The sequence below is a fragment of the Apteryx mantelli genome, chromosome 5 (genome assembly GCF_036417845.1).
Source record: "Apteryx mantelli isolate bAptMan1 chromosome 5, bAptMan1.hap1, whole genome shotgun sequence".
NCBI classification, from domain to species: domain Eukaryota; kingdom Metazoa; phylum Chordata; class Aves; order Apterygiformes; family Apterygidae; genus Apteryx; species Apteryx mantelli.
Genome location: NC_089982.1, coordinates 7,173,669 through 7,188,887, shown reverse-complemented (window position 1 = coordinate 7,188,887; position 15,219 = coordinate 7,173,669). Strand labels below are relative to the sequence as shown.

Below are 15,219 nucleotides of genomic sequence, written 5' to 3'. Positions count from 1 at the left end.
AATGAGTTTTGTCATGTTTCTCCTAAAATTGGTCATGGGAGAAAGTCAGAGCGGAAGGGTGACTTCTTGCAGATTAAAAACAAGGTTATCATTTTGTCACTGGGTTAGACAGTCCTTGTTTAAATCTAGAAAATACAATCAGTGGTAGTGCTTTGTCACGGCATATATGTGAAGAAATGGTTTTATTATTCTTGAGTTGGTAAGTCAGTACTTCTTATTAAAGGACTATTTATTGTAAGTACTTCTTATTATAGTACTGTTTTTTCCCAGCCTGGTTTAACTGTACCTGTTTTCTGTCTTCAAAATTTCTGAATCATTAGAAGAAGTAGTGTAAGTCCAATTCATATCCAAACCAGCTACAATGCAGTAGTTAATCTCTCTATTTTACTGTCTCCTTTCTGATGCTACTGCTCTTCAAGTCCACACTCATTTTGCTGTCCTCCATATGTAAAAAGTTGCAGAGGAATGTTTAGTTAATAAATATCTAATAGAAAACTTAAAAATGATGACTTGAATTTCCACTCTACTCCAAATTGATCCATATGTTATCAAGTAAGTGTTCTCCTACTGTGTTATAAAACAAAGTTGCATGTAATTTTTACACCACAGTTTAAAAATTAAAGTGGCTCATTGTAAGAAATAACAATTAATTGCATAATTGCAGAATAATTCAGGTGAGAGGGGACTTCAGGAGGTCATTCAATCACCTGCTCAAAGCAAGGTCAGCTCCGAGATCAAAGCAGGTTGCTCATGGCTTCATCCATCAGGGGTCATCATTCTTGGCTTTTTAATACTTGACTTATAAAATCTGCATTGAAAATTTAAAAATAAAGGCCTCGTTCCTTTTGCCCTTCAGATAAATAAACAGGCTTTTGCTAGCATCTCGGTAACACTGCTATAAAACCAGGGGAATGGAGGAGTGCAAGCGGACAGGCTTTTCTTCACATTTCAAGCCTTAGTGTGTTTGGAAAGTGATATATTTCTAAATGTGGATTGACTGACTTTTTGTTTCCAATTGAATTCAGAAGGACACTTCACGTGTAAAGCCCTTGTGGTAATAAATAGTTGTCTTCCTTGTCTTCACAGTTACTTCTTTTCTCTTTTAACAGCTTTTCAAATTTGTGAACTTCAACAGAACGATGAGTCAGTTATCCACTACCATGTCTCGCTGTGTCAAAGATGTCATTGGCTTTGCTATTATGTTTTTTATTATTTTCTTAGCATATGCTCAGTTGGCCTATCTTGTCTTTGGCACTCAAATTGATGACTTCAGCACTTTCCAGGACTGCGTGTAAGTACAGTAATAAATGCAAAGAATTTCTCAGTACTTTGGTAAATGGATTTGGCTGCTTCATCAGAGACTAAACAAATCCTGTAACAGCCATCTAAACAGATAAGCTCTAGGGATCTCACTGTTGATATAGCTCAGTATCAATAACTTTTTTAGAGAGGCTTTTTTTTTTTTTTAATCATTTGTTGAAGAACTGTCTCCAAAGCCAGGTTAAAAATAGAATATAATTAAGTCAGTGAGCTAAAAATGGCAGGTTTTAGCTGGCGGAAGTGACAGGGTTCTTACAGCAATCGGTCACATTCCTAGACAAAGCAGCAACTGTATCTTCAGCAGACGAATTACTGTACAGCACCCTATAATGCTTGCTAAAACTTTGCATGCCTAATAATGCTGTGTTCCTGATTTTATGTTTAACTGGTTGATTCACAAGGGGATTCTGTGTTTAACAGCCAACTAATAACATCCTGAGTAACTGGCAGAGTCCATGAAAAAGAGGGGACTTAGCTGAGGGTTGTTAATCAGTTTTTCCTTTCCTGATGTCATGCAGTGTAATCTGATTCCAAGTGAAGTAATTACCAGGTTGTCCTGTTACAGGATTTATTTTATTTTACGTTATTCCCACCCCGCCTGCTGCCCATACTGTGGAAGAGTGTTGCAGAGTTTCCTGTGGAGAAGTGGAGGAACTTGAAATATGCTGGTAGTGCTGAGAGCCTCTTTCAGCCTTGGCACTGTATGGGCACACTTCAGAGGGCAAAAAGTTGGGTTTATATATATGTGAGAGGCAAAAGGGATAGGGGAGGGGCAAGGTGGGGTCTTTACGCTTCAAAATGGTAATCATTACTTGTCACTGCTTCCTCTTGCCCCCATCATCAGTTGTGACCAAAAGCCAGAATTAACCATCTTAGTTTTGCTGAATGTGTTGCGGAGTTCAGTTGTATGGGCATGAAGGTTTGACGACTGCAATGCCTGATCAGTATTAAAATAGTGCAGACCTCTGTGCTGCCCATCAGCCAGGCTGTTACACTAAAACAGACTGAAAACTGCACAGCTCCAAAAGCATTCTTCTCAACTCCTGGATGTGTTTTGTTTTTTAAGATTTACTCAGTTCCGCATCATTTTGGGAGACTTTAACTTCACAGAGGTTGAAGAAGCTAATCGAATTTTGGGACCAATTTATTTCACTACATTTGTGTTCTTTATGTTCTTCATTCTTTTGGTATGTACACCTTTGTTTATGCGGGGTGGGACATTTGTTTTTAGGTAAATTGCCATTTTTGTGTCTCTTGTTCTTTGGGGCTTTTTTTGTTTCTTTGTTTTTTCCTGTTACCTGAGGCTTATTTTGGTAATGGTATGTGTGCAGTATGCATAGGAGTCTAACCTTTGCGTAGCCTGTCGCTACACTCTCTTTTACTTCATCTAAAATAGATTTGTAGTGTGTGTTGTCACTCCCTTATAGTGCTCCATGTTGTTGTTTTTCATTATTATTATTACCAAGATTTTTGTTAGCATTTCTACAGTGTAAGCACTGACTTGCTTGTAAACAGCGTGCACAGCAAGCCCATACCTTTTGGTGAAAAGTAGCAGTACTGTTCCATACAGGCTCTTTGTTTATAAAATGCTCTAATGTGTGGCCAGCGGTTTCACAATTGTGTAGTTTGTGCATGCAACACACAGCTTGCCTGTAGAAGAACCGAACTCAGCAGCAACGCAGCAACTTTCAGATGTGGAAGTTTTCCAGCAAAGGCCTCTCTTTCCTCTCTTCCTTTTCCGGGGCAGAGTTGAGCCCTGTCTTTCTCTCCATAGCACAAATGGGAGCTCACCTTCCCTGTGCAGCATACCTAAGTATTTTTTGACGAACAGTATTTTAAGAGGCTCAGTTTATCTGGGAGGCAGTTTGTGGACATGATAGTCTGCCAAATAAATTCAAACAGCGAGTATATTGGTAGTGAGCATTGTTTTTTTTTTTTGTGTATCCTCTATTAACCCTGGTATTGAATTCATATTAGTCTTTTTAATAAGGTATATAATATGAAGTAGAGGGAGGAGAACCCCCTCATAGATACCTAGGAGAACAAATAAACTCATTTTTTATGCCAATGCAGGTAAAGAGCTGCAGTGTCTTCTACCTGTACATAGTTCTCAGTTGGTACTAGCATTACGAAGTAGTAACCTCATTTCTAATGATATCACTGGAGTGACATTATTGATGTGAACTACAAATCCTCAGATTATTCCCAGAACTGGGTATCTCTTGGTGCTTTGATAAGCTGATAACTATTAAAGCAGGTTTTTATTAACATTAAAGTTGGCCATCAATCCTGTGTCATCCTAACTATGATGATAATGACCTCTTATACCTAATGAGGCTTTTTATTATTCCTTGGGAGGAGGAGAAATGGGGCTCAGATACTATTTGTGCATATGATGGGAGAAGACTTTATCTAGGCTATTCACTAGTAATGAATTGGAGAACCTTACGTGTTCAGTGGGATGGAAAAAAAAAAATCAATTGGCAAATAATACATGGGTCACTCTAACCAAAGAAGAACATGAAGCAGGTTTCAGACTTGCCCTGAAGCGCTTCACAAAATCCAGAGAAGTGGAGGCTAGTGATCAGCGAAGGGGGAGTAACATTTTTATTTTTTCTAATGGGCAGCAGGAGAGTGCTAGTTAGATTGCGAAGGCACCACAGGTTTTCCGAAATACTAACTACAGGTTGTGTGCTTATTAATGTGTGCAGATCCTGCAATTTGTGTGGAGTGAAATGTTGGTGTGGGCTCCTTAAAACCAGTCTGAAACCTGGTTGAAACAAAGCTAGAGAAGACAGGCAGAAAGCAGCATCCTTAGCTCTTACTGTTGGGCAGCTGAAAGCAAAATGAATGCTAGTAAAGTTATCTCTTATTTTTCTGTTATTGGGCAAGAATCGATAAAGACAATGAAAGATTGTTTTTCTAAGAGGATTTTTTTTTAATTCATGGGGAAATACTGGCTAACACAGCCTTTCTGCAGGAGAATGGCACATTTGATATGCCAATAACTTGACTGATTCCTTCTGACTTGAATGTCTGGCTTGTAATGTAGTGGTGTTTGTTCCATGTTCAGCAGGACCCTTTCAGTAATAACAGTATAGGCCTAGCAAATTAAAAGTTGGGCACAGCAGCAGTAAGACTAATTTCTTTTCTTTTTCTCCTTTTGTCTGAACAAGCAGCCAAACTCTTGTCAGAATTTGTGGCGCACATGCCAAGTAGCTGATTTTAATCCATTTTCTTCATCTCTAGTCTGAACCACAAGCAGACCTGTAGCCAGATAAGCATCTTGTGTGTGTGTGCTGGTTACTACAGAATAAATAGTTAACTTGCATCCTCAGGCATTTCTGTTGGTAATCCAGCTGTGTTGCTTAGATGAAGTCACAGGTGCTAAATGGGAAAGTTGGGCCTCACAGGTAGAACAGTTTGTTGCAACTGCTGTGTGTAGACATGAACTCTCTTTGGAATGTAATCTCCCAGTTATGTCCTTAACTAGTAGTCTTGATTAAAAGTTCTGGTACTGCAGGTCATCATGTTTTCAATATCTCAGGTGTTTGATATTACTGCTAATTAAACACCCCACCATTTTCTGCTGGCCCCTTTTAAGAAAAAAATTCAGATGCAGGTCTGTATATGAAGGTCATGGGAGTAGTGGGGCTCAGGCTTATGGATATATATATATATATATATATAAAATTGTGTGTGTGTGTATATATATGTATATATATTTTTTAAGTGGGCTTTTTATTTCTCTTCTGAACAGAACATGTTTTTGGCCATTATCAATGATACATATTCCGAAGTCAAATCAGATATGGCACACCAGAAGGCAGAAATGGAACTGTCTGACCTTATCAGAAAGGTAAAAGTTGTGTTTCGTTTGTCTCGTGTCTTGTTCCTCACATCTGAACTTATTCCATAAAATGCTGCATAAACTATACAAAGTAAAATTGGCAACAGCTAATGAAAATGTACACCTCTTAGTTAAAATAAATAATTCAGAGCTGAACATAAATTAAAAGTATGAAAACTTTGCATCGCAACTCATTTTAGTCACTTTAAAACACAGCTTTGCATCAAAGGATCGGCCTACTGAATACGAGATAGGATATGCCTATCCAGGTAGATACTGAAATATTAAGCTGATGAAGCTAAACCACAATTGAGTTTGGTGACAGAATTCTGAATTACTTCTTACTTCGGTCATGCCTCATTCTGTGCAATAAGATGACTCAAGTCTTGGATTATGTGTTGGGAGCTCCCAAGGGCAGCTGCCAGTAAGACTGTCTAATAGACAGTTAAGAACTTGACCTGAATCCCAGTTTAGGGGAAACACATGCACCTGCTGGCATGGGTACAAGTGCTGTACCATGTGCAGAAATGTCTAAATGCACGCTCAGCATGACCAGTAATTCAGTCTTTAGAACTTGGAGACTGGTTGTTGAAACCAATTTAATTAAAACCAGTTTATTAGAAAGTCATTCCTCAAACTGAGGAATCAGAAATATTCAAAATGACCACAATAAGTTGTATCTGGCTTGTCCTCATTATTTAATGCTGTCACTTAACTATTGTCAGTAACTGCCAAAGGTGTCTCGCTGGGACAAAACATCCCATTCCTGCTGATCTGTAATGCAAATTGAATGATGAAAACCTTACCTTTAGCTGCAAGGGTATTTATGTGTTGTTCATTTAAATACTGAAATAAAAAATAGATAAACTGGAGGAAAAGATAGATTTGTGCAGAACTTTTGGAACACACTGAATGGAAGTGTACACTAGTGGGTTTTTGTGTTCTTAAAAAAAAAATGCCGTCATGAGAAATAAAATGTTAAAATTTCATGAGAGGTAAAACATTAGAATTCCACTTTTTCTTCTAGGGCTACAACAAAGCCATGATCAAACTTAAATTGAAGAAAACTACTGTTGATGACATTTCAGAAAGCCTGAGACAAGGTGGGGGGAAATTAAATTTTGATGAACTCCGACAAGATCTAAAAGGGTAAGGAAGCTGGTATTAATCTTGAATAGTGCCTTCACAGACTTGTGATGCAGAGTCTTTGGTTCAAGCCTCTCTTGCCTCTGTAATGCGGCAAAAGTGCATGCTAATGCATATAAAGACAACACAGAAGAGTGCTTTTTGTTTCTGTTGGTGAGTGGGAAACAAAGCATTTGCTTTTCCTGTGTCTGATGGGAGGTTCATGTAAGCAAAGAGAAGTTTACAGGCAAACATTGTCTTCATATGGATCTGTGGGCACTGCAAAAAGGAGAATTAAAAAAACTGTGGCATGAGATTGGGGAAGGAGGGAAGAGGAAAAAAATGTGAGGTGAATGGCATATCAGTTTGAGATGACAGACAAATCTTGGCTAACGAGCTCTACTGAGCTGTGGACTCTGTACTATGGCTGGTGTCACTGCAAAGAGGCAGTATCCCACACTGGAGGAAGGAGTTGGTGCTTTGGGGACCACCTTCCTCGAGCTGGTGTATTGTGGGGAAGAGAGGATTTGAGGAAGCAGAGGTCTAAACCCTTTGAAGCATTAGTAATGTTTCTGTGCGAGCGGGAACAGGAACTTGTGAAGAGGCAGAAGCCCAAGGAAAGGGGAAGAATCAAGGAGATATAAAAGTGTGAGTTGGGAAGGAGCAGGGTACAGTCTAGGGGAACTTGATGCTGTTAAGAAAAAGAAAAGAAAAAAGGAAGATAAGGTAGAGGTAAGGGCTGAGCTTTTTGTTGCAGTCAGTGCTTTGAATTCCTGGTGGGGAGAATTTATAGGCAGTTCTGGATTCAGTTGTGTCTTTGGCTTGAGGATGAAATGTTTTGTTAGGATGAAATTGTTTTTCTAAGACGTGACGTTTGTTCAACGTCTGAAAAACTAAAAGAAGTAAGGGATCTGTTTATATGGCCTTTTCAGGAAGGGTCACACTGATGCAGAGATTGAAGCAATATTTACCAAATACGACCAGGATGGGGACCAGGAACTGACAGAGCACGAACATCAGCAGATGAGAGATGACTTGGAGAAAGAGAGGGTGAGCTCACCATTGGGAGTGGTATACCAACCGCACCATCAGCCAGTCTGTTCCCCATGCTGGTTTGCTTGTTTCTTTTCACATTTGCTTTCATCCCTGGCTGTCTGAGCAGAACTGTAAAAAGGCAAGAGGAGATCATGGAGGGCAGGCTGTCTTCAGCCTTGCCACCCCCTGTCCCCTGTGTACAGATGAAAGTCTTTTATATCTTGTCTGTCTGTGGCTTGTGTTTTCATGAAGGAGGATCTCGATCTGGATAGGAGCTCTCTGCCACGTCCTCTGAGCAGCCGCAGCTTCCCCCGGAGCTTGGATGACTCTGAGGAGGATGAGGATGAAGACAGTGGACATAGTTCTAGGAGGAGGGGCAGCAGCTCTAGTGGGGTTTCCTACGAAGAGTTTCAAGTGTAAGTTTATCCTTGTCGGTGAGTGTATTTGCATGGTGGGTTTTTTCTGTTCTGCATTTTTTCTTTCAGATATTTAGAAGTCTCTCCTATAACTCTGAATATTAGTCAAATTATTCAGAAAGGCACACGTTGCATTTTTAAGATTCTCGGGTTGCTCTTTTTAATAGCTGTCAGGTAATACCTGAATTTCAAGTACTTTAGAGAGGCTCAATACAAGAATCAGTAAGAAAACCAAAAACCTACTGTTTTTAAAACCTTGTCATTGAAAAGACAGAGAAAATGTTTGGGTTACAATAATGGCAGAAGATTGTTCTGCTTTTTCCATTAATAAGATCGTTCAGTGAGAACTTCAGTGATTGCTTTTAATTGTTTGATATTATTTGTGATTGTGTGTTTTGGCTAAAGTGATAGATCTCCATAAGATTTAATTATACCAACAGTAACTGAATGAAGAAGATTGGTAACTAGAATCAATAAATTCTGAAGATGTCCCCAAATCAGGGGAAACAGAATAGAATATGTACTCTTTTTTTTTTTTTTTTTTTTTTTCATTCTGCCTTTATCCCTGTGTTCTCGTCTTGTTCTTGTGTACCTTTTCCCTTCCTGGACAGTAGAACTCATTGTGTCAAGTCAGATACCTGTCTTGAATTAAAATGCCATCTCATCCTCATGCATTTTCTCTGCGTTAATACGCTAGAATGACATTGATTTGGAAATGTCAGAAACGCTGAAGCTTGCACTTGTTCTCAGGCTCATGAGGCGGGTTGATCGCATGGAGCATTCTATTGGCAGTATTGTTTCCAAGATCGATGCTGTTATTGTAAAGCTCGAAGCAATGGAGAGGGCCAAACTGAAAAGGAGAGATGTGTTAGGGAGACTGTTGGATGGAGTGACGGAGGTAAGAAACCCATATGCTGTTGTGTCTCATCACTTGCTGGTAACAACCTGCCTGGGTTGCTTATAGTTGGTGCTTTGCTTTGCTTTGCTTGGAAGGATCGAGGGAGTTGTGGTAAAGTTGAGGTGGGTGCTTTGGCCAGGCAATTTATCCTTTGTGTTAATGGAGAAGCATGATCCAAGAGACTGGTATTAGAACTGGTCTTCTAGCAGGCCTGTGTCATGCTGGGATGACAGCACAGTTTGTACCCCTGAACTGGTGTTCAGTAGTGGCTGAAGGAGCTCATTCATCTCCTGCTCTTTAAGCTCCTTATGGACTAGTCTGGCAGAGTCCAGGTGATCCAGCATGGTGGACCTGGACAGCTTATTCTGTTGCCAGGGAGAGCTGTACGCAATGGTCTTCTCCCAGTTGATGCAGAAATTCGTGCACATGCACACAGTTAGGATCCTGTCTTTTCCGGAGTTGCTTCCAGGGTTGTATGTGGCAAGGTGGGAGCAGGTTGCTTCTGTCACTGAAGTTATCTATCCTCTTTTACCTCCCCCTCCCCCACCTCTTTCCTGAGGACCCTTTGGGAAGAGGCAGTAGGCCAGATGAATTATTTCTCCGGACAGTCAGCCTTCTGATGGGGCAAGGACAGGAGGAATAGGGCAGTTAGGGGTGGATGAGATGAACTGTCTTGGTGGGTTACCTAGGTCAGACTGGCAGCTGCCCTGTCACAGATACGGTGTCTCTGGTCCTTACTCCATGTGCAGAAAACAGTCCTGCTTGATCTTTGAACTGGGGCTGTCTTGTTGGTGTGCTGTCTTCAGTACATCTTATGTTTCTGGAGGTGGATTTCATCAATATTAGAAACTGCAATACAAAATGTGCTTTCATAAGTGAAGGTGACAGTCTGGGAGGTACTTTATTGGAAAGAAAACCATCTAGTGCACTAGTTGTGATTCTCCACTAGTGCATGGAAATGTTTGAGTGGTATTAGGGTTTCCCGTATTTGTATGGTGTTTTGATTAGCCTATGGTTTGGAAACTGCATTTCCACCTTGTATCTTCTATCTGTTTAGGACGAAAGACTGGGTCGAGACAATGAAATCCACAGGGAACAAATGGAACGGCTTGTGCGAGAGGAGTTGGAGCGCTGGGAATCAGATGATACAGCATCCCAAATGAGCCATCGTTTGGGTACGCCACTTGGACTGAACGGCCAGCCTCGTTCGAGGAGCTCCCGACCATCTTCCTCACAGTCAGATGGTATTGATGGAGGAGGAGGAAATGGGGGGAATAACATCCATATGTAAGATTAACTTTGTAGTTCATTCTGTATGTTTCAGGTCGTTATTAAGCCAGCAAATACACTACTTAACTGTTTCCCAAAGTGAGGTGATCACCCTGATCAAACCATTAAAGGAAAGCATCAGTGGTGGGTAAAAATAAGTATTTTCTTTGTAAGGAATTTTCAAAACTACATAAGCCATGTGTCAGGTTAAAGTTACCAGTAGAGAGATTGGTTAGCCTTGGAAATGAACATCCAGAAGACAGAATGGAAACCAGGTGTGTCAAAATCTTTCTGCACAGAATTCTGTTTCTTTACATATGCTACAGGGAACAGTTTCTTGAGGGCGACAAACTATAGACAAAATTTGCAATAGGTACTTACCGTGTTCACAATACTCCAATGAAGGAGCATGAGTTTTATGCTTTCCGTTGGAAAATACAGTTCTAAAATGCTAACTCTAAAATAGATGGGTGCACCTGGTACTTTTAAAAAAGAGGAACTGTTTTTTTTGTTGGTGGTGTTTTGTTTTTTTTTTTTACTCTGAATTTTTACATACTTCCCTGGAATCTTTCTTGGTATAATAGGGTTTTAATTAATTTTAAATGCTCATTTTTAACTTGCCTGTTTTTTGAGAAATACTGCGTTTCTCTAAACAGAACTGTACTTTGCTTGTAAACCTGTTAATCATGTTTTTCTGTAATAGAGACCATATGCAGTACATATCTTTTATTTCATTAGTATTTTAGAAGTAATGTTCAAGAACAGCCTCTTTGCCCAACTAATGTTATCGCTGTCAACTTTGTTGCACTGTGCCTATTTTTTAATGCCACATTTTTGTGATCTAAGTATACCTGGAATGAATATTCCGCACTTTATTTTATTAGATAAACATGATCACTTTGCAGAAAATATATTCCTTAAAAGCACATGAGATGGAAAAACCCCTTCCCTGTGTTTGAGGGGAAAGGGGACAGGGAAAAGTTGCTGACAGTTGGAAAAATTCAATCAAGTGTTCTGTCAAATGCTAATCATTTGTCTTGCAAATTTAGCCTGTATTTATGTTTAACAGATCTGCTTGTAACATTATGAGATACATTTCTACATATGCTTTTTTCCTGGGGTGCAATGCTGCTTCCCTTTGGCAAGGTGTTATTTAGTATAACCACTGATATTTTTTTTTTTAGTATTTCATGTCCTGTGTTTTCTGAGACTGCAGAAGACTTCTTGTGTTTGGAAAGAGATGCAACACTGAAAATATGTAGGATTTCTATAGAAAGCATCAAGGCATAGTATTTATAGTTCTGTGTAGCAGCATGTTTTGATAGGTGGCACATTGGGTTGGGAGGGAGGTTGTCAATTGTGTGTTGTTTTATTTTTTTCTTGAAGATGGCAGTCTTGTATTAAAGATTTACAGTTGTTTAAAAGAAAAATGGAAAGCTACATAATCAAACGCACATTTTAGCTATTAGTAGAGAATACAGAGAAAAATGCCTGTTTAACAAGGTATAAATAGCATTAGTATTTTATGTTGGTGCTTTTTGTACTGCAAAGCAATTGTTTCCAGAGGTTAACATCTCATTCTTGTGCTGGTATTACTTAGGCAAAGTTGCATATATTCTTATAACAGCATTGCCTGGACTTACAGTGACTCAGAATACTTTCCCTCTAATTAGAGCACTTGAACTTGATAAAACTAAATAGATTTCCTAATGCCTTTTCCTGTATGTAAGTTTACAAGAAACCAAATGTACAGAAACGTTCTTAATGCAAGATGGAGCAGAAGGAAGTTTGATGTGGAGACTGGACTTTCCTAGTAGGCTGTGGATCAAGAATAGAACAAAGCGGGAAAACAAATCATGATTCTTGTGAAGGTTTTTCTCTCTCCTCCTCCCCCCCCCCCTTTTTTTTTGTCCTGCATTAAGATAAAATTCAAAGACTTTTACAAAACAGACCGCTGCCATCCCAAAACAGCCAGCAACGCAATGGTTAGGGTGTCTGTGTGAAATGAGAGTCACTCAGACTAAGCTCTCTTTTGTCTTGACTGGAAGTTTTTGGACCTTTAAAGCCTTCTTGAGTAAAGCTTTGCTTTGTTAAACTAGCATTTCTGATGAAAAATAAAAAATTACTAGGTCTATGCAAGGCCAACTGGTGTGCAAGGACAATAGAAAATATAATCCAAATGAATTTACAATATACAAAATCTTGTCTTTGTATTCATATCCCAGATGTGTAGCATGTTGATAAGTGTCATCATTCACAGTTTAAACTTTGAGGCATGCTAACAAATTATGCTTGTGTAACACGTAACGGATGCTGGGTTTACAGGGTCAGCAACTGCCTAAATGCCAGGATAATATTTAAATAGACCGTGTACTTAAAATTAGTAGCTGTGTTCAAATGACCCAACTTGAGCTTTCTAGCATTCAGCTGAAATGCTACTAAGAAAACCGTGTGTTAAAAGTTTTGTTTCTGTGGCCTTTAAAGCATGTGGCACACTGCTGCTGGGGTTTACAGCAGCTGGAATTGGGGAGTGCAGAGAGGAAGTGGAGTAGCAGTTATCTGTTGGTGAGGCAGGACTGCCTTGAAAAAAAGCAAAACAAAACCTATCAGTATGTTTTTAAATACATTTCCTGTAAAAATGTATCTTTCAGCATGTAAACTCAATCACGCAGCTCCTCTTTCTTTTGTACTATATGTTTATTATGAAAACCAAAATGTTTGCTTTCATAGCTGTATTTGTTCAGGTATATTTCTGTAACGTGTCGTTACTTAATAACAAACTTCATCTTGAAGTGCAACAAGTTTTCATGGGGTACCCGTGTGTGCTGACAATGGGCCTTGCAGTAAACGCATGGCAATTTGACAAATGTTTTGAACATTTTTATTATGGTTTATTTTCCAATTTTAGATTTTCTAATATCGTTTGTCACTCATTATTAAGGTAAAGTTGTTTGCATAGGAAAGAATGTAAAGTCTTTGATCTTCTTAGGAAGCTGTTAATTATGCAGGTCTTCTACAATGATCAAGAATTTATTGGTCTGTAAAACCGAGCACTTTACTTCCTAATAAACGTTTTATATAATGTATAAAACCAAAATTGTGCAATACACTTGGATTATTTAACATGAAATATTAAGAATCTCACATTTTATTTAGGTGTGTACTTTCCCTTCTGTTATACCCTGTTCTAAAAATAAATAATAATGTAAAAAGGGGATGAGCAGAGAGCACTGGGCTGATCTACTGCTTCACTGTCCAAAGAGAAAAGGTCTGATTAGGCTCACTTGCTACGTTTTCTGAACCAATGAATTAGGGAGAGAACAAGAGTCTTCCCTAATTCACTTCAAGTGCTTTCTTTAACAGTTGATTTTGTATTTTTGTATAAATAAACAGATCTATCTTCTGCTCTTGCAGCTATCTACTCCCACTGCTAATAATGCTCTCCCTTTAGTACTTCAGAGCTTATGTTTAAGTTAACGTCTCTACCCTTTTCTCTCTTTCCCTTGTCTTCCCTTTGATCTGAGGGATCCTACAGTATTCTTTGGAGGATTCCGTGGTCCTTGGAAATCCCAGATTCAAATATAAATTTGATAGTTTTGTCTAGACAGCAGATAATAGGTAACTGCCTCACTAACACAGAAGTAAACCAAAAATAATGAAAATTGAATGCTTAATGCAAATCCATCAGTCTTTAATGAACTATATACATACTGAATTTAAATACTAAACCTTTAGTAAGTGTGCTCTAAAAGCCACCGCATGCAGGAGGTGGGAGGCTTTTTTTGTTATGCTAGTGTTGTTGACTTATGAAAACTTCTTCAGGATGCGCAGTTTGAGATGGGCAATTTTAAGGAAAATGAATGTCATGGAAATGAGTCATGTAATTCTTCCACATTTTCCAGGCAGTCGCTTTGCATGCCTTGCATATTCTTTTCCAGTACATCTAAACAAGAAAAATTTAGAAAAAAAGAAAAAAAGTTAACCTTATGCAAAAAAAGTCTGCAAGTGATTGTGTCATTTGTATATTTAGGCAATACTGGGTTTTTTTGGTTCCCCTCCCATACGGAATATCCAGTGCAAGCAATTGGAGATGGAGGAGTCCTTCTCTAGCCTCAGGTTCCCCAAGCATTTCTCCAGAAGGAGGTGTAGGCTGTTTGTCCCCCTCTCCTCTGCTCGTTCCTGCCCATCCCTGTCTAGGGTTTGTGTGGTCTGCCGGGACAACAGGGAGCCCCCTCGGAAACGCAAGTGATTAGTGGCTGGAGGAGCCAGAAGCAGCACTGTTTTCAGGTACGAAGCCAGAGCCTAACGCTTCAGAGTCTTCAAGTATATCATGTCAGTCTCTTTTCTAAACTGAACTGCCAAAATTTTGATGCTTGCAAATAATTCTTTCCTTTCTGCAGATAAATTAATTCAGAACCACAGTTGCTTTATGTTTTGCTAAATCATTTAGCAAAGAAAAATTTTCTTTAATGTTCCATGTTGCAAAAGATCTATGCAGTTTATAGTTGGTTTGCTTTTCATGTGCATCATTTTTCTTATCCATTTTTAGTAGTAGCGCAGACCATGCCCTGTTTTCACCTGAAAGACCCTGTGGATGGCTGGAAGAAAAACCAGTTCTCAATTGTTAGCAAACAAATGATGAAGTTTTACTAATCCATGGGAAGTAGAAGAAAACATTACTGGTATGTAAGCCTTCAATAAGAGTTTGGTTTGTGCTCTGGGTCTTTCAGAAAAGATATAATGGGATTATTTTGAAGGGAAATAAATGGTTTGCAAAGCAAATCAGTTCTCCATAATGGAGAAATGCAAAAACAATGTAAAAAACTTTTTCCTTCTGCGTAATCTTAAGGAACAGCAGCTTGGGTTCTGACATATTTTCAGGAACTTATTAGGAGTGCAGTAAAAGGCTTCTGAATAGGATGCTAATTTTAAAATTGTCTGTGTACCTCCTTTGCGGTAATGGTCCTTTCAAGGGTTAAGCACTGATTATGCAAAATAGGTACTGAAAGGCACTTTGCGATTAAGGTAGTAGACTGACATGCAAGAGTCTTCTCTCTTCTATCTATGTTGCCTCATAGTTACCTCAAGTTACTGCACAAATTCAGATGGTCCCATCTTGGTTCAAAGGGCTGTTATAAACATGCTGGCACTGAAGTGTTAGTAATGCTAATACAACAGTGGGGTCAGAAGAAACTTTTGTTCAGACTGGAGATTTCTGGCAACTCCTCCCCGTCTGTTTTGCTTCTACTGTAAGGAATATTTAGGGAGACTGAAACTCTTCATCACTGGCAGCCAAGAGCTGTCAT

The 15,219-nt window shown here is 39.1% G+C and overlaps 1 protein-coding gene across 2 annotated transcripts in view; it reads left to right on the top strand.

Annotated features, from left to right (window-relative positions):
• Positions 1-13,010, top strand: part of PKD2 (polycystin 2, transient receptor potential cation channel) — a 28,177-nt gene extending 15,167 nt beyond the window's left edge. The window contains exons 8-16 of one of the 2 annotated variants that reach the window (XM_067297397.1): positions 1,110-1,291; positions 2,387-2,507; positions 5,081-5,179; positions 6,198-6,319; positions 7,228-7,345; positions 7,583-7,746; positions 8,497-8,644; positions 9,702-9,931; positions 11,098-13,010. In XM_067297397.1, coding sequence (XP_067153498.1) covers positions 1,110-1,291; positions 2,387-2,507; positions 5,081-5,179; positions 6,198-6,319; positions 7,228-7,345; positions 7,583-7,746; positions 8,497-8,644; positions 9,702-9,931; positions 11,098-11,203 — 1,290 coding nt within the window. In that variant the 3' untranslated portion in view covers positions 11,204-13,010. Of the gene's footprint in view, positions 1-1,109; positions 1,292-2,386; positions 2,508-5,080; positions 5,180-6,197; positions 6,320-7,227; positions 7,346-7,582; positions 7,747-8,496; positions 8,645-9,701 lie in introns of both variants that reach the window. The other variant, XM_067297396.1, reaches the window with a different exon arrangement.
• The last annotated feature ends 2,209 nt before the right edge of the window (positions 13,011-15,219 follow it).